This window comes from Chlorocebus sabaeus, chromosome 7 (genome assembly GCF_047675955.1).
Source record: "Chlorocebus sabaeus isolate Y175 chromosome 7, mChlSab1.0.hap1, whole genome shotgun sequence".
NCBI classification, from domain to species: domain Eukaryota; kingdom Metazoa; phylum Chordata; class Mammalia; order Primates; family Cercopithecidae; genus Chlorocebus; species Chlorocebus sabaeus.
The window spans coordinates 71952454-71971844 of record NC_132910.1 but is presented as its reverse complement, the minus strand read 5'-3'; the positions used below and the strand labels follow the sequence as shown (position 1 = coordinate 71971844).

General features: G+C 40.3%; 1 protein-coding gene across 6 annotated transcripts in view; it reads left to right on the top strand.

Annotated features, from left to right (window-relative positions):
• The first annotated feature begins 1970 nt into the window (after positions 1-1970).
• Positions 1971-19391, top strand: part of PRDM5 (PR/SET domain 5) — a 224299-nt gene continuing 206878 nt past the window's right edge. For 3 of the 6 annotated variants that reach the window (XR_005238255.2, XR_005238256.2, XM_037991433.2), the window contains exons 1-2: positions 1971-2423; positions 19230-19313. Coding sequence is in view for 4 of the 6 variants with exons in the window: in XM_037991433.2 (XP_037847361.1) it covers positions 2331-2423; positions 19230-19313 (177 nt within the window). In the remaining 2 variants the exon portion in view is untranslated. The remainder of the gene's footprint in view (positions 2424-19229; positions 19314-19391) is intronic. The other 3 variants (XM_037991424.2, XM_007999676.3, XM_007999677.3) reach the window with 3 other exon arrangements.

The following is a 19391-nucleotide window of genomic DNA, read 5'->3' as shown; positions in this document are numbered from 1 at the left end:
AAAATATCTGGAAAGTTTCTCATCTTATTGATTTCAGGTTTATCTTTAAAATTTTATTTATATACTTTTACCATTTTCTAATTAGTAAAGATGCCTACATTCAGAGAGGGGCATTCTCAAGGCTGCAGCCTTGCTCCCCAGAAAGACAGCATGCATACCAATATTTGAGACATATGACTAAATAAGGATCCCTAAATAAGGATTGATTCAGACTAAAACCAAAAAACACATTTTCCTCTCCAAGTGATCAAAAGCTGTGGAAATTCTCACGCCCAAAGAGACAGTGGCATAGCATTTGACTGAGAGCCCTGTATGGCTTGAGGGTGGCTGGAAGCCCGTGTTTGACAAAGAGCTGGATGCTCCAGGAAAATGCCAGGGCCACCTTCTGGACTGTGGTCTGGTTCCAGCTGGGCTCAGTGGATCTGGTCTGGCTTGGTTTCAGCCCTGGTTCAAACGACCCCAGGCAAACCTACTTAGTCCAGTTCCTTGTGAGGCACAACAAAAAGCCAAGTAAATTCTAGGCTCACCATATAATTTTTGAACATCTCAGGTCACCCTCAGAAGTGACTTTCATTCAAGACATATTTACTGAACACCTACTACGTTTCAAGGCCATGGAACTCCAAATTCCCCCAAAAGAGAGTTTTTGTTTTTATTGATTTATTTTCCCCTAGAGAAGTTAGAGATCTTCTATGGCAAGTCAAAGGTATAAAAACTCACAGAGTGGCTAAGTGTTCCTCTCCCTACCGTGAAAGCTAAACTTGTATTTCTTAGAAAGAGGATCATGTAATCATTTACTATGTTCCTTAAAGTCTCCGAATATTGACATTACATGATTTTTTTTTTTCCATAATGCCTTTTGTTCTTGCTTTTTAAATCTTTTTCCAAACTTGAATCAAAATCTACATAGGGGCTGGGTTTGGTAGCTCAAGTGTGTAATCCCAGCACTTCAGGAGGCCAACGCTGGAGGATCCCTTGAGCCCAGGAGTTCAAGATCAAGATCAGCCTGGGAGACATAACTAGGCCCTGTCTATTAAAAAAAAAAAAAAAAAAAAAAATCTACTTGGGAACTGTCTTATGTTCCAAGGGTTTCTTGCAGGAACAGGAATCGTTTCCGCGGTGTGCCGTGTAGTCTATAATTTTGTCAGACTTTTGTGTGTGCTTTTAATGGTTTATGAGAACTTCAATTAACAACATTAAATGGTTTCCAAGACAAGACCCTAGAGTAGATAATTACCATATCAAGAGAAATGAGTAGATGACCCCAGGCTCACCTTGAAGGATGAAACAGGCTTTTAAAGGTCCTGGGCATACTGCACAGCCTAACAGCTTATTAAAAACACTAGAACAACACTTGTGACTTTATTTCATTGTTGTGGCACCAGATTCTATTGTTTGGGTGTCCCCTCCTGTCTCCCACAAATCCACTTCCATATGTCTGAAAATCCGTAATAGGTCTAATGATTATCAAGCAAGGGAAGTCTCAGGAATACTGTACCTTGAGAAGTATAAGAACTTCCCAGAGGTTATGTTACCATAACATATCTAGTTTCTAGCGCTTTAAACATTAAATTGTTTGCAACATATTTCTCCGTACGTTAATCAACATACTTTGCGATCCCTTATTAAGTTCTAGCTTCTGCAACAAACGTGAAAAACAGCAAAGATGCATAACTCAAATGTGAGAAGCACGGAAATTTCCTAGACCGCAGGGTTTGTTCTCAGTAGTCGGCAATAAGCTGGTTTTCAGAGTCAGGAACTTAATAAAGTTGTTCTGGAGGATGCCCCAGCTGTGCGAAGGTCCATTTCGTTTTGCATCTGAAGAGAAGCAAGCGAGACTTCCCTACCGGGAGTAAAGGTTCAGCGGGGCAAGGTTCGAACACCCAGAGCTGGGCAAAGGCGGGAACGCACGCCGCCGCGCCTGGGCTAGGGGTGCTGACGGCCCGCGTAGCTCGTGGGCCTCCGGGTTTGAGGCCACGGGGTCAGCCCTGCTACCGGCTTCGCGCCCGGGCGCGGGTCCGAGCAGCCAACTTCGGGCCAATCAGCGAGCGGCGTCCCGGCGCCCGCACTGCCCAGGCCCGCGCCCCCAGCGCCCCCGCAGCAGGAATGGCAGCAACGGATCCGGGCCGAGCCCGACCCGGGACGAGGAGGGGCTGAGCCGCGGGGGATCCTGGAATCGGCTGGGAGGTGGGGATTCTGGGAGGAAAACTCCATTTCCTCCTTCCCTGCCGGCTTCTCCCCTCTACCCTGGCACCCCAAATTTCGATGTGTCGCCTGCCGGGCGCTGAGCGCCGGTGTTGAGAGAGGCGGTGGCCGCCGCGGCCGGGAAAATGCTGGGCATGTACGTGCCGGACAGGTTCTCCCTGAAGTCCTCCCGGGTTCAGGACGGGATGGGGCTCTACACGGCCCGCAGAGTGCGAAAGGTGGGTGACCCGGCGGCGGCCTGCGCGCCCCTGCACCTCGCGCGCCCTGCGCCTCCCGGAGTCGCCCTGCCGCAGGGCCCGGGGCGCGGCGGGCTTCACCCCGGTCGCCCCTCGCCCGGGCCGGGCCAGGCGTTCCGCTGGACGGCCGGGGACCGCGGGGCGCGGCGGGGGTGGCCTTTACTCGCTGCGCCACCCGAGCAGGCAGCGCCACGTAGGTGGCGGCGGGGCGCGCTCCGCTGCCGGCCGGTCCAGGGGCGGAACTGCCACTGGCCTCCCTGCTGCAAGATGTCTTTCCTCTCTCCCGCAGGAAGTGAGCGCGGCGGGAGCCTCCCTCTTCCTCGGTTACGGGAGTGAGCTGCGTCTTTGCGTTGGCAAAGGCACGCGTGGGCGGGAGTCTTCCCCCGCGCGCACGGTGCTCCGCCGCCGCCGCCTCTTTTCCTTTAGGATGAATTAATGTGGCTAGAAACTCCTAACTTTCCATGCGGGGATGGGAAGAACAGCCCAGAGCGCCGCTCCACACAGGCCGTAGAATCTCATTCATACACCCAGCATTTCCTTCCCTCCTGGAATGTGTTATATGTGCCTTCAGGGAGGTGCCAACCAGATAATCTTTGAATGTCTGTACCTTTTTTCTCTGATTTTTTTTTGGATTTGTGTCCAACATCGGTTCGATCTCTCCAGCCAGAAAGTTACAGGCATGTGGTGAGAGGAAGCACATTGCTCCGTTCCTACAGGAAGGGCCTGGAAGTGTTGGATGTTGAAAGCAAAGGCCTAGGAAGAGAGGCCACAGGAACAGTCCAGCTCTTTGGATTTAATCTTATAATATTATAACTTGTTAGAGTCGTCCTGGCCTCCCTCGTCCCCTTTTCTTAGTAGATATTTTGTAAGAGGGAGGTTTGGGCAACAACAGGCTTGTTCAGGTAAGGTATGTTCACAAGAGGTTCAGAGGATGCAGTCAGAGACACTAGGGTGTCTTTCAACTGCATTTAACCCGCTCCCCTTAGCCTCTGACCTAAAGACCTGGTGAAGAGTAGTAGAAAGTGCTACTAATCTCCAAAAAAGGGCTCCATTGACAACGTGATCTCCAGTCATCCTTCAGGGCAAAATTGGAAAAAATAAACCACTCATTTATTTTTTCAAATGGGAGTTGGGGAGAATGTTCAAATGTTAAAAACAGGAATAAATACTTTATCTGAATTAGAGATGTATTGAATAGTTGCCAAATGGCCAAATGTTAAAATCAACATTTTTTGAAGGCCAAATACAACCATCACCAAATGACTTCTGTACAGAGTTCAAATTCTGCTTTTAATTCATTCTTAAAAGATGTGAAAAATTCTCAGACCTTCCTTAAAGGTTTCTGGCTTAAATGTAATTACTTTAAAAATTAAACACAGTTCTTAAAAATCATTTTATTTAATGTTATGAATAGTACTATACCAAACAACTCTACAAAGATTAGAATTGTTACATAATCCTTGTTGTTTCCTTATATTACCATATAGGTTTTTAGAAACAGCTGGCCAACCTCCTATCTTTTGAGATTTGTATTAATTTCAGCTTATTTTTTCATATATTTGATTCTTTGTAAGTATTTTGTTTTTGGGCATGCAATGAAATGAACAGCTTCCAAAATCATCATATATTATTGCATCACTTTACTATTGCAATGATACTTATCTTTTCTTGGCCAGTTTAACTTTAATATATAAAACACATAGAGGTTTTCATCCAGATCACATTTAGAATACTTCTCTATATTTCAAAGTGAATATGCAGATGTTTGCTATGAATCCAAACTATTATTGACATTTAGTTATGATCTCAAAATATTCAGTCACAAGGTCATGGACAGGTCTGTTGATCTCAGAACTGACCCTAAAGCAAGCTTCAGTTCCTTTTCCTTCTAAAATCTGAGGACAAAGACAAGGCTAAAGCCAAATAGCAGACTTTAGCTGAATTGTAAGGCCGCAGCTGAGTATCAATGCATCCCTTACATGCTTGTGGAAGGCAAATGGTCCCTCAATTCTTAGGTATTTTCCAAGTTACCTTGTACTAGACCTAATTCTGGCCATAAATCAATGGACCTGAGAAGAGAGATTTATCAGCAGCTACATTAAGGACCTTACTTAAAAGTTTTCATGCTCTCTATTCTAAACAAACTTTAGAAGATACCACTTTTAATACATGTGTTGGAAATTACAGATGTTTTGCCACACTTTTATAACACATCTGCTTGTATAACACTGTTTTAGAAAGTGATTGCAATTCAAGCCATCTGTTGATTTCAAATTCAAAGAATCTAATCCAGACTGAGGTTGGGAAATCTTACTAGAAACCCCACCCACATTACATTCACCAGGTTGAGATGGGATTTTCTTGCTGGTGGGACCCCTTAATCCTTCTCTAGTCCTACCCCTTTTTGTGCAGTGCTTCCTAGAGTGGTGGTGTCTTTGCAGCAGAATCACCTAATTCCCTGGCTTTACCTTAGTCCTACTAGATTTTTCCTTGGCAATTATCCTTTTTTGCTGGTCTGTTGCCTCTAATTTTCTTTTCCCAGTATAAAAATCTGTATAGTGACAATTCAAGAAATGGAAAAGAGTCAGTTAGAAAGCTTTTGAGAAGAAAAAGGAGACCTGAGTTCATTCACACTTTTACACATTGTGATTTGCTAATAATCAGAATAAGGAAAAATAATAAAATTGAAACTTTTTGCATGCTGTGTGCCAGACCCTGTCTAATGCTTGCTGTGTTTTCTCAGGAGCACAGTTGAATGCTTCAGTGAAAATGTGGCATTTTAGGTTGCAAAGTATTATGCAGATTAAAATTAATATTAGTTACTCAAAACTCATAAATTAAGTATACATCCAATAAAAATTTAAAGTTAAGCAAACACCTTACTACATTACATTTTTTGTTTCACGACCATTTTTTTTCTAGCTTGCTTATATGATTGGCCACCAGTGGGTGGTCTTTTTGACATTGTGCCTGAAACTGCGAAGTGGAAAGGTTATTTCAAGCTCTCAGATTATGTGATTTTAAGGGAAAGATTAAGGTGGAAATATACTACTTGCAGCTTTCTTTCTCTTTAGATATTTTAGGATGTAGGTTTTTCTTCTCTGACTTTCCGTCATTTAATCATTCATATGTGGCAGGTACTGTACAAGGCCATGGGGATACACAGGTGAGCAAGACAGACAAGATCTTTTTTGTCAAGGAGCTTGCTTTCTTGTGTGGGGAGATAGGCAGTAAACAAGTAGAAAATGGAAAATTACCAAAATGATTGAGGCATGTGTTAAATTAATTGCAGGAAATAAACAGGATGAGGCATTAAAGAGTAAATGAGGGGTGGGTCTACTTTAGGAGGGCCAGCAGGGAAGGCTTCTCAGAGGAAATGACATCTGAGCAGAGAGCTGAAGTCGCTGAGCCAGCCAGGAGATTCTCTGGGAAGACAAGTGCAGAGAGCCAACCTGTTCAGTGTAAAGCTCTTCCTCCTTCAAAGTGCCTGTCTCTGGACTTTGGCCAGAGGCATGCTTCCCAGCCTGTGGGATGGCCACTTGGCAGGCTGTAACCTTTTAGGAGAAATAAAGTATTGTCTCCACCTCTCCTTTTCTAAAATTATATCTTGTAATTTTTTGCTAAGTTAACAGACGTCATCTAATTGGCACATCCTCCTTTTACAGGTGAGAACACTGAAGCCCAGAGAGTTGTAGGGAGTCTTAGAGCTCACAGTTACCTCTCAGATTCCTATGCCTCCCACAGTTCCAACTCCCTCCTTTCCAAACAAAGACACACACCTTGATTCTCACTGAGGCATTTATACTAAGATCATTTGGTGAGGTAAAATCCTAAGTAAAAATCAATCAATCAATCAATCAATCAATCAATATCTGAAGTAAAGGCTTAAAGGTGAGTTTGTAAAAATACAGTAAGATTTTAAAACAAAAGTCAAATTTTACAAAGTTTAAAAAAATATCAAAGAGAGAAAAAAGCTGAAACAGATAAGTAAATAAAAGCCTGTAGAGGAAAAATCACCATGCATAAATGTTAATACAGGAAGACCAGACTTTGTGGGATGAGGTGTTGTGTTGATCAGCATAGAAGGTGACTTGTCTGAAGAAACATAGATTTGTAGCCTAGGGCTAAAAATCTGCCAGCCAATGTTTGCTTACGTTTCCTGGTGGCTGATGATAACTTATCTGGAAACATTATTGAAGAAATGTAATCATGAAGCCTGCCATATATGCTGTCTCTTCCCTGTTTTCACACATTCACACTTCTCCATAGTGACTCAAGGCAGCTTTGTATTTCCTGGTGTTGTTAAACATTTTTTTAAATTATGTAACTACTCTAACATTTTCTCCAAAACTATATATATGTGTGTGTGTGTATATATATAGTGTGTGTGATAATGGCAGCTACAATTAATTCAACAAATATTTATTGAACTATGGCAGTTTTTAGGCACTGTTTTAGTTACTAGTGGCAGAAGAGTGAGTGACAGAGACAACGGTCACTAGATGCTTTACACAGTTTTTAGTGAAGTCCTGCAGTAAGCCTGCAAAGGGGCTGTTAGTATCCCTGTTTTATAGATGAGAGAGCTGATGTTGAGGAAGGTTATATCAGTCATAAGTGGATTAATGAAAATTTGAACTCAGGTCATTCCATATACCCTTTTCCTTAAAAATGTTTTTTTCTCTATTGTGATGAAATGCTATATTCACAAATATACAAACACATGCACACTTTTAAAAAAACATGAGTTTACAAAAATAAGAAAAGAATAAACTCACTTCATCATCTCACATTTTTCATTCTATGGTATCTTGTGGAAATTCCTTTAAGTTACCTACCTTGGCTCTGTTTTTTTAAATGTCTGAATATAGTCTATGCTGTGGATATGCTGTAATTTGTATTTATTTAGGTCTTGTTTTACACATTCATTTAACAAATCTTTATCACTGTATATGCCAAGACCTATACTATTCACTTTGGGGTACAATAGTGAAGAAAATCGGTATTCTGGCCCTTGGGGAGCTTGCATTCCAATAAGGGAAGACACAAAATAACAGACCTATCAGACCCAACTTTTATACTATGTTAAATATGATAAGCATTATAGAAAAAAGAAAAAGAGCTAGGTATGGTTGACTTGGCAGAAAAGGTGTGTGGGTATATGTGTGGGATGTTATACATATTAGATGGGTCAGTTAATCCTCACTAAACTGGAGAGATTTGGGCAATTATTTGAAGGGTGGTAGGAAATTAGCCAAACATATCTGCGGGAAGAGCATTCTAAGTGCAGAAGGGGCAGCTACAGTAAAGGACCTAAGACGGGAGTTTGCCTGTTGCGGTCCAAGAACAAGGTGGTCAGTGTGGCTGGAATGGAGTGAACAAGTGGGCAAGTAGTTGAGGAGGTCAGAGGGCTAGTGAAGGGATGAGTATTAGGGGAAGATCCACTGCTTAGAGCCCTTTAGGCCACTGCAAAGCCTTTGGCTTTTACTTTGAGTGAAAGGAGAAGGCACTGCTGAGTTTTGAGCAAAGGAGTGACATAGGTTTATCAAGCATGCCTCTGGCTGTTCTGTTGAGAATAGTTTGCCCGTTTATCAAACATGACTCTGGCTGTTCTGTTGAGAATAGTTTGCCACAGGACAAGTGTGTGAACTGGGAGAGTTAGGATTCTACTGCAGTAATCCATGTGAGAGGTGATGACAGTTTCGACCAAGATAGTGGCTACTTTGGTAGTGTAGGGGTAATAGAATATGCTGATAGGATTGGATGTGAAGTGTGAAAGAATGGGAAGGATTCAGGATGATTCCAAGGATTTTAGCCTGAGGAATTGGAAGGATTGGATTGTCGGCCAGCAACTGAGATGGGGAAGGTTGTGGACAGAGCAGGTTTGAAGAGGGCAGATCAGGGGTTCAGTTTAAGACATGTTGTTTTTGAGATGTCTGTTAGACAGCAAAGGGATATGTGAAAGTGAGATACAATTGTATAATGCAGTTCCTCCTTCCCATTCTTTAAAATGTCACACATTTTATGTTACATGTTATAAATCTTACAGTACATTTTTACTCTTGTTTCTTTAGATCATCAGTGATCTTTTAGGGCAATTAAAATGAAGACAAATTGTCTTTGTTATGTACCTTTACTTTTTACCATTACATTTATTTATTTATTTGACAGAGTCTTGCTCTGTTGTCCAGACTAAAGTGCAGAGGCGTGATCTCAGCTCACTGCAACCTTTGTCTCCCACGTTCAAGCTATTCTCCTGCCTCAGCCTCCTGAGTAGCTGTGATTATAGGCGCCTACCACCACACCTGGCTAATTTTTGTATTTTTAGTAGGGTTTTATCATGTTGGCCAGGCTGATCTTGAACTCCTGACCTCAAGTGATTTGCCCACCTCGGCCTCCCAAAGTGCTGGGATTACAGGGGTGAACCACCGTGCCTGGCCCATTTATTTATTTTGAACTAAGTTTCTGTCTGGTATCATATTCTGAATGCTGAAGAACTTCATTTAACATTTCTTATATCACTTGTCTTCTGGCAATGAATTTTCTCAGCCTTTATCTGCCCTTCTGCCCTGCTGTTGTTGTTCTTCCCACAATGGACTTCGCTGTGTTATTTTTTGGTGTGGGGTGAGCTGATGGTGAGGGGTATGGGAGAAGGGTTTCTGTTGTCTTGTTCCATTCTCCCTCTTATGTAGCCTTTCTCTGCCTGGGCCCTGGGAGTTGGGCTTTCTCAATATGCCTGTTCCTCTTCCCCAGGAGAGCTAATCTTTTGCCTTGTGTCAGTGGTTGGTCTTTTGTGGGTGAATATTTCTTGTCCCTTCCCCAGTGGTAGGGGTCCTTTGATGGCTGTGGTCTAAGTGCTTGAGCCTGTACTGTTTCCTGCCCTTCTCCCTGCAGCGGTGGATCTTTACTGGGGTCATCCTGGGGATGACATAGTTTGCTGCTTTTCTTGCAGTAGCTAAAGGCTTTCTTCTGATATGAGAAAAGGGTCAGGACAGGAGGTGTACACTGTCATGCCATTCTTGCAGCAGCTGCTGTTCCGCTCTTGCATGCCAGCACCACTGAGGAAGTCTCTCTTTGTTTTCCCATCTGTTCCCAAACCTCTCTCACATGCGGAGGTCCTTGGAAAAGAATGTGAGCATGCCTGTGAGCATCCCTTGGGTCTGGGGCTTGCCATAGTTCTATACCTTCATGCTGTCTCACATTCCTCCTTTAGCAAGTGGTTAAAATGCTAGTTGATTTTTTACTTGTTTGGATGGTGGATAGAGGAGGACACTGGCCACAGGTAAGCTAGTGCTCTCCTTAAGAAAAGTTATGATTTTGCACTTTATCATTCTCATTGTTAGGTTAGTAGTGATACTCCTACTAACATTCTTGGTGGAAACTGAACTTTTATGTATTTTTTATTTCAATAGCTTTAGGGGTACAAATGGTTTTTGGTTACATGGATGAATTGTATAGTGGTGAAGTTTGAGATTTTGGTGTACCCCTCACTGAGTAATGTATATTATATCCAATATGGAGTTTGGATACCCCTCCTAGCCTATCTCTTCTGAATGTCCAGTGTTCATTATACCACTCTGTATGCCTTTGTGTACCCACAGCTTAGCTCCCATTTGGAAGTGAGAACATACGGTATTTGACTTTCCATTCCTGAGTTACTTCACTTAGAATAATGCCCTCCAGCTAGATCCAAGCTGCTGCCAGAGACATTATTTTGTTATTTTTTTTATGGCTGAGTAGTATTCCATTGTGTATACACACCACATTTTCTTTTATCAACTCATAGGCTGATGGGCACTTAGGTTGATTCTATATCTTTATAATTGTAGAATTGGGCTGTGATAAACTACTTGTGCAGGTGTCTTTTTGATACAATGCAGTTGATACAAAGCATTTCCCCTGCTTGCACTCACTCTGTCCTGCAGCCCTGTGAAGAAGGTGCCTGCTTCTCCTTTGCCTTCCGCCATGATTCTAAGTTTCCTGAGGCCTCCCTCAGCAATGTGGAACTGTGAGCCAATTAAACCTCTTTCCTTTATAAATTACCCAGACTTAGGGAAGTTCTTTATAGCAGTGTGAGAATAGACTAATACACTTCTCATCCCTTTAAAAAAATACTCTGGAGTTATGTTTTTATATGTAAGGTTTCCTGGATCTATTCTCTAAATATCATATTTTTATCTGTCCATGGTTTTCACTTGAGGTTTTGTTTTTGAATTTGATTATAAATATATTTTTATCTGTCCATAGTTTTCACTTGAGAATTTTTTTTTGAATTTGATTCTTGTCACTTTCTTTCAATTCATTCTCTAAAGATAAATATCTTTAAGTTAATGGTTTTTAACTCTTAAAAGTTTTTTTTTTTTTTTTTTCCTAGTGCTGTATTTCAATCTCCTTAAATTTTCTTAGGTAATTCAGGTATTCCCTTTAGTTGAGGTATTCTGTCTGCTGTAGAACACAGAGCGTGGGTCTCATTTTTCTGCCTTATCTTCCTCTTTCTAGCAGCTTTGCTCCTTTGTATGGGCTGTATCCCTTGGTTAACTCACTGGAGCTCAAGACTGGTTACTGAATAGTCCTCTGTGGCTTCAGTCCTGCAGGTGGTGGAAGGCAAATGGGTCTCTCTTCAGTGGGCCTGCACTGGCAGATAGGCTGTCAGTTCCCTGTCAGTCAGCTTTCTGGTCTCCTTGTACTTTCCTGGGCATCAAGAGCAGGAAAAATGTGTGGGTTGTGGCCCCCTCCATCTCTGACTTTCAAATTCTTTTTGGGATTCCCTGGTTTTCAGCCCTTGTCCCTGGTTACTCTGCTGTCTTCTACTTTATTAGCAAGTCCACTGGAGAGAACACCTCGCACCAGTTGTCTGTCAGAACCTAAGGCTTCACTTGCACCCATCTGCCCACAGATGCTAGTAGTAGTTGTTTTGCTCAAGAGAAGAAAGTAACTTAGGTTTGAGGGTGAAGGGGAAAGGTGCTGCCTTCAGGTCACCATATACCCACAATTATTATTTTTTTCACATCTCTGCATTTCCGTTTTGTGTTATTTCATAAGTGATGCATTTCATAAAGAAGAATTCCGTTTTATTATAGGCACCACTACATTTCTTTCCCCTGACCTCTGCTATATCAACTGGAGTAAGAGAGACAACTGCAGTAATTAAACTTGGAGTTTTTGTTCTCCCTCTAACAGAAAGTTGGCAAATGGAACAAGATGTTTGTGGCCGTTAGTTCAGTGGCTCAAAATGTCAGGGCAGAAGTCTTTGCAATTCTCTTGGACTCAAGATGGCTGCTTCAGCCCCAGCTATCATGCTGATATTCCAGGTGGGGAGAAACAGGATTGGGTATACTTTCCAGTTGACTCAGCTTCATTTAAGAACTTGTGTGATAGTTCCATACAATGATTTCTGCTCGCAGGTTGTTTGCTCCACTCTCTTCAAGATAAATGTAGTATTTTACCTGGATACATTAGTACCCTGAACAAGATCAGTGTTCTAGTACTAAGGGGAATGGATATAGGGAGGCAACTAGTCTGCCTCAGACTTCCTACAGTTTGGAAGGAAGATTGGTTATTTTTCACATTGAACTTTTAAAAAACACATTAATATACTATTGAAGGTCTAATTGTATTGCAAGGGCACATACATGCACAGTAGTTCAACATTGAAACATAATTATGTTCTAAGTGTGGACTCCAGTCTCCTTCTGTGAAAAAGATCATTATTTCAAGTATGAATGACTCAATTGCAGATTGATTCACTTTAATGTATTTATGTCACCTGTATGTATATTTTTTATTTCCGAACTATTTCAAAGTAAATTACAGACATTGTGACAATTCACCCCTCAATACTTTAGCATAAGGACATTCTCCTAAATAGCCATGATGCCGTTTTAGCAAATCTAACAAAAATAACAGTAATTTCCTAATGTCTTCTAATGCTAGCCCATATTTAAATTACTCCAATTGCCTACAAAATGTTTTTATAGATATTTTTGAACCAGGATCTGATCAAAGACTACATATTACATTTAGTTATGTCTATGAAATATCTCTTTAATTCCTCCCCCTCACTTTTTAACAACAGTGACTTTCTGAAGAGATCATGCCCGTTGTAGAGTATCTCACATCTGGATTTACCTGATTACATTCCCAGGGCTTTATTTAACTTGTTTCTGTATCTTCCATAATTCCTACAGTCTGGAAGTTAGATATAAATATTTCCGGCAAAAATACATTATGGAGTGATGCTGGTTTATTTGTGCTGCATAATAGTAGGGGGCATATAATGTGTCTGGCTTCCCACTGTTACTGATGCCAACATTGGATTTAGGTAATTTTTCTATTGTAAATGTACAGTTTCCCCTTTGTTCTTAGCAAGTAATAAGTGAGCTGTTACTACTATATGGATATTTGTTTTCACTAACAACCTTTTGCCTAATGGTTTTAGTATCCATGGAGAATTCTTGACAAATCAGTAATATTATTAAGGATTTCAAAATGGCAGTTTGCTAACTCAGATATTCCCCCTTTATTTATAAGTTAGCATTCTCCTGTAAAGAAGAGCTTTTCATCATCAATTTCTGCTGTCTGGTTATCCTGAACTATGGTTACTATTGAAAAGGTAGGACCAAATGCTTAATTCCTTTTCTTTACTAATTTTAATAATAACTTATCCTCTAATGATAGCAAATAAGATTTTTAAAAAATTTCCTTTTTTCTCTCACTGATGGTATGGACTTACAAATTTGTTAATGTGTTTCGATCAGTTATCCTTTTGTCCCCTTTGAGTCTCAAATTGTTCTAAATTTGGTCTGTGGAAGCTCTTTCTATTGGGATTTAAAAACTGGAAGGAATCTTGGAATCAACTAATCTAAATCCCTAAGTTTTGTAGATAAGGAAACTGAGGCTTAGAAGATAGTGCTTTTCCCCACAATTCTGAGAGAGAGATCTTCAGTGAATCTTGTTTTTAACTTACTAATAGCATTCAGCAAAATGAGAGAAAATGGCCCACATTTTTGCAATCATACAGTTTTTGTTTATTAAAAGTTACTGTCTAGTCCAGTGAATAGCAGATTGAATGAATTATCTGCTTTATTCAGAAACAGTTTGAACAAAAACAAAGATGCTCCATTATGGACTGGATATTGGATCAGTCTGAGAAGTGAGTTTGACTCAGACAGTTTGGTGTGTACAGGCTGAATTTATCTTGAAGTCATATGTTATTTGACCTGCACAGTGTTGAATTCTTGGAATTCATTGCCAGTGTAAAAAATTCAGTGATTTCACACACAAATTTCAGTTAGTAGCTTCTCTAAAAATAATGTATATATCTGGCAACATTGGGTCCACATGGTGATATAGCAACATTCAACTGGAGTGGAAAAAGTTTTTGGGTGGCATGCCCTTTCCACCTTACCTCCTGGCTACTCTCTAACATATCATTTACATGTTTATTGTTGGGTATCTGGTGTTGTGTTGCCTTACTGCCTAACTTGTAAGTGTTTGAAGTGGTGACTCTTGAGTTAGAAGCTAAGAAGCCTAGGAAAGTTCTTGCAAAGAAATCACAGATCAAAGGTAATACCACTAATGCAGGGACAAATGGACAGCAAGAAAATGGAAGAGCGGACAGTTTTCCTATCTGCTAGTGTGAAATTTTCAGCAGATTTATTACAAAAAGTAAAACCAATGATATCGGGAAATCAGCCAGAAATTTTTGAAGTTTTCAAGAAGAGTGTTTGAAACACTGAATTTTCAGAGGTGTTCTTTGAAACCAATGAGAACAAAGATACAATATATCAAAATCTTTGGTACACATTTAAAGGAATGTGTAGAGGGAAATTTATAGCACTAAATGCCCACAAGAGAAAACTGGAAAGATCTAAAATTGACACTCTAATATCACAGTTAAAAGAACTAGAGAAGCAAGAGCAAACACATTCAAAAGCTAGCAGAAGGCAAGAAATAACTAAGATCAGAGCTGAACTGAAGGGGATAGAGACACAAAAAACCCTCCAAAAAAATCAATGAATCCAGGAGCTGGTGTTTTGAAAAGATCTACAAAATTGATAGACCGCTAGCAAGACTAATAAAGAAGAAAAGAGAGAAGAATCAAATAGACGCAATAAAAAATGATAAAGGGGATATCACCACCGACCCCACAGCAATACAAACTACCATCAGAGATTACTATAAATACCTCTACGCAAATAAACTAGAAAACCTAGGAGAAATGGATAATTTCCTGGACACTTACACTGTCCCAAGACTAAACCAGGAAGAAGTTGAATCCCTGAATAGACCAATAGCAGGCTCTGAAATTGAGGCAATAATTAATAGCCTATCAACCAAAAAAAGTCCAGGACCAGATGGATTCATAGCCGAATTTTACCAGAGGTATAAGGAGGAGCTGGTACCATTCCTTCTGAAACTATTCCAATCAATAGAAAAAGAGGGAATCCTCCCGAACTCATTTTATGAGGCCAACATCATCCTGATACCAAAGCCTGGCAGAGACACAAGAAACAAAAGAGAATTTTAGACCAATATCCCTGATGAACATCAATGCAAAAATCCTCAATAAAATACTGGCAAACCGAATCCAGCAGCACATCAAAAGCTTATCCACCATGATCAAGTGGGCTTCATCCCTGGGATGCAAGGCTGGTTCAACATATGCAAATCAATAAACGTAATCCAGCATATAAACAGAACCAAAGACAAAAACCACATGATTATCTCAATACATGCAGAAAAGGCCTTTGACAAAATTCAACAGCCCTTCATGCTAAAAAAGTTCAATAAATTCGGTATTGATGGAACGTATCTCAAAATAATAAGAGCTATTTAGGACAAACCCATAGCCAATGTCATACTGAATGGGCAAAAACTGGAAGCATTCCCTTTGAAAACTGGCACAAGACAGGGATGCCCTCTCTCACCACTCCTGTTCAACATAGTGTTGGAAGTTCTGGCTAGGGCAATCAGGCAAGAGAAAGAAATAAAGGGTATTCAATTAGGAAAAGAAGAAGTCAAATTGTCCCTGTTTGCAGATGACATGATTGCATATTTAGAAAACCCCATCGTCTCAGCCCAAAATCTCCTTAAGCTGATAAGCAACTTCAGCAAAGTCTGAGGATACAAAATCAATGTGCAAAAATCACAAGCATTCTTATACACCAGTAACAGACAAACAGAGAGCCAAATCATGAATGAACTCCCATTCACAATAGCTTCAAAGAGAATAAAATACCTAGGAATCCAACTTACAAGGGATGTAAAGGACCTCTTCAAGGAGAACCACAAACCACTGCTCAGTGAAATAAAAGAGGACATAAACAAATGGAAGAACATACCATGCTCATAGATAGGAAGAATCAATATTGTGAAAATGGCCATACTACCCAAGGTAATTTATAGAGTCAATGCCATCCCCATCAAGCTACCAATGACTTTCTTCACAGAATTGGAAAAAACTGCTTTAAAGTTCATATGGAACCAAAAAAGAGCTCGCATTGCCAAGACAATCCTAAGTCAAAAGAACAAATCTGGAGGCATCATGCTACCTGACTTCAAACTATACTACAAGGCTACAGTAACCAAAGCAGCATGGTACTGGTACCAAAACAGAGATATAGACCAAGGGAACAGAACAGAGCCCTCAGAAATAATACCACACATCTACAGCCATCTGATCTTTGATAAACCTGAGAAAAACAAGAAATGGGTAAAGGATTCCCTATTTAATAAATGGTGCTGGGAAAATTGGCTAGCCCTAAGTAGAAAGCTGAAACTGAATCCTTTCCTTACTCCTTATACGAAAATTAATTCAAGATGGATTGGAGACTTAAATGTTAGACCTAAAACCATAAAAACCCTAGAAGAAAACCTAGGTAATACCATTCAGGACATAGGCAGGGGCAAGAACTTCATGTCTAAAACACCAAAAGCAACAGCAACAAAAGCCAAAATTGACAAATGGGATCTAATTAAACTAAAGAGCTTCTGCACAGCAAAAGAACCTACTATCAGAGTGAACAGGCAACCTACAGAATGGGAGAAAATTTTTGCACATCTACTCATCTGACAAAGGGCTAATATCTACAACCTACAAAGAACTCAAACAAATTTACAAAAAACAAAAACAACCCCATCAAAAAGTGGGCAAAGGATATGAACAGACATTTCTCAAAAGAAGACATTCATACAGGGAACAGACACATGAAAAAATGCTTATCATCACTGGCCATCAGAGAAATGCAAATGAAAACTACAATGAGATAGCATCTCACACCAGTTAGAATGGCAATCATTAAAAAGTCAGGAAACAACAGGTGCCAGGGAGGATGTAGAGAAATAAGAACACTTTTACACTGTTGGTGGGATTGTAAACTAGTTCAACCATTGTGGAAAACAGTATGATGATTCCTCAAGGATCCAGAACTGGAAATACCATATGACCCAGCCATCCCATTACTGGGGATATACCCCAACGATTATAAATCATGCTGCTATAAAAATACATGCACACATATTTTTATTGTGGCACTATTCACAATAGCAAAGACTTGGAATCAACCCAAATGTTCATCAGTGACAGATTGGATCAAGCTTTAAGTCCTTTAATAATCTTCCTAGGCCTGCATCCAAGCAGGCTTCCCCCCAATCCCCCAAACCCTCGATCCCATTGCATTTATTTGAGTTTCTATTCTTTCCTCTTTAGTCCTCTGAACACTACTGAATTGATAGATTCACTTTTTTTCTCCCCTCCAAATTTGTACTGCAAAGAGGAATTGATTGGTTTGGGTAGATCAGTTACGTTGGAAAGTGTGTACTTAGATTATTATTACTTTCTGTAATAATTGATAAAGGCTAAATACATGACAGAGTGGACTGAAAATTGAACCACATTCATTCATATTTAACCCTCACATTTATTACAAAAAACACACCTTATTTTTTGGTCTGTTTTCTAGATTGGCTTTAACATAAGCTCACAGTTTCTTCAATTCAGTACTCAATGTATTGAGTGTGTACATTGGGCAATTGCATGGCCCAGGTCATTGCTAAATTGTAGTCAATGGAAAGCTGAGGAGGTGGCATCAGGCAGCCTCAGCAGTGGGTCACGCAGCTGTCTGTCAGGGTTTTGAGTGTTGGTTTGGTGAAGTGGATGGTGCCTGAGCACTCCACTCAGAATAAACCATTGGTTCCTGATACTATGTCTAATCATTGCCACCTGATTGATCTTAATCAAGCAAACTATTTCAACTCCGAGGCTCAGTTTTCTTAGTTGTTAAATGGGGAAGCTCCCACATAGGATTATTTGGAATGTGGCACATGGTAAGTGTTAACTTTTCTCCCCTGTTCTTGTGGAGCTTTTCCTACCTGCCATCAAATCCTGGTTAGGTCCCGTCTGGAGGAGAGAAGTGATTACTTTGTAAAGAAAGCCTCTTTGGGGCTGTTGTGTTTGAGTGTGATGTTGAATACCCATTTCAGCATGAGGGGACTAGTGAGGCATGAGAGGATTGCAGAGCAGGCTTCTAGCTTCTCTAAAATTGGCTATCTAACCTTTCTGTTAATATCTAATGTTATGAATAGTCAGCAGTCTCCCTGTTTCTTTGCTATGCCTGTGTTCAAATTACTTGCAATTATAGTCTTGATTTGAGGAATCTCTGTGGGTATTTTCTGCCCCTAAGTTAACATTAAAGAAATGGTCTTCCTGGCTCTGCCAGTATTTATGGCTTCTCAGGACCTCTTTCTTCATCTGTAAAAGGAGGGGGCTGGGTTAACTATTAATATTTGTAATTCCTTTAAGTGTTAAAATTTTACTATTCTCAGGAGTTGGGTGTTCTGTGGTTCATTAAGTAATTTATATCTTTGAAACATTGCCTTTGTGGTTATCTTTTCTCCTTACAATGTTCATCAAAAGAGATTTTGTTGGTGTTTTTCTTTCATCACCTCCATGTGAAGGGTAGGATTCTGCTGAAAAATAGTCATAGGCAGGTTTAGAAGCACGAGTGGCTCTGTGTCTCCTCTGCACACATTTCAACAAAACATTCAACTCATTCCCAATGTCTCTGCAGTCCCTGCTTTGGTCACTTTAAAGAGAAAAGAGTGTTACTTGCTCATTGAACATGTCTTTAACAGTCCCTTTAGGGTAGATTGAAGGACAGCCCATTTCCAGATTCTGATTTTAACAGAGACCAGAATTCTGTATCTCAAACTAATAACACTGGTGTTTCTCGCGCAGGTGGCCTTCAAAGCACACGCTTCGAGATAGCCTGGTTTAAAGTGTGCCCATTTGCCTGTTTGAAAGATTGGCAGGCAAATTTAAAGTTTATTTATGAACACTCTTCCTCTGAGAATGGCAAGCCCACTTCTTTCTTGTCCAGAATATGGATGAATTTATGATTTTTATGGAAACCAGGTGATTTTCTGCCTGGTGGGCTTGTCTGTCAAGTCAGACAAAACTCAGTGCTTTTTTCAGCATCGCTTGCCAGAGGCTATGAAGAGGATTGAAACATATGAAATCCAATGTCCAACACCTCCTCAGAATTTGAAAGTAAATGATGTAACCCTTTTATGTTGGCTCCTATGTTGTGGATTTAGCGTTTTAGGCTAAAAACAGATGAGGTTGGATTGTAAATAAACATTTTGTGTTGGGTAAATTAGTTAATATTTTAAAAGTGTCTCTTCTTTGGGCATGAAGATTTGCAGAAAAACATTCCAGAAGAAAAAAATAGTTTATTTTAGTATGTTGATTTATTGTACTAATCCTTGTTCAATATAATCATTGCTACTCAGGGTGAAAAGTTCGGACCCTTTGCTGGAGAGAAGAGAATGCCTGAAGACTTGGATGAAAATATGGATTACAGGTTAATGTGGGAGGTGAGGATATGACTGTTATTTTAATGTTAAAAATGTGTTTCTTTTGTACCATTTAATGCATTTTTAAGGCTACGTTAA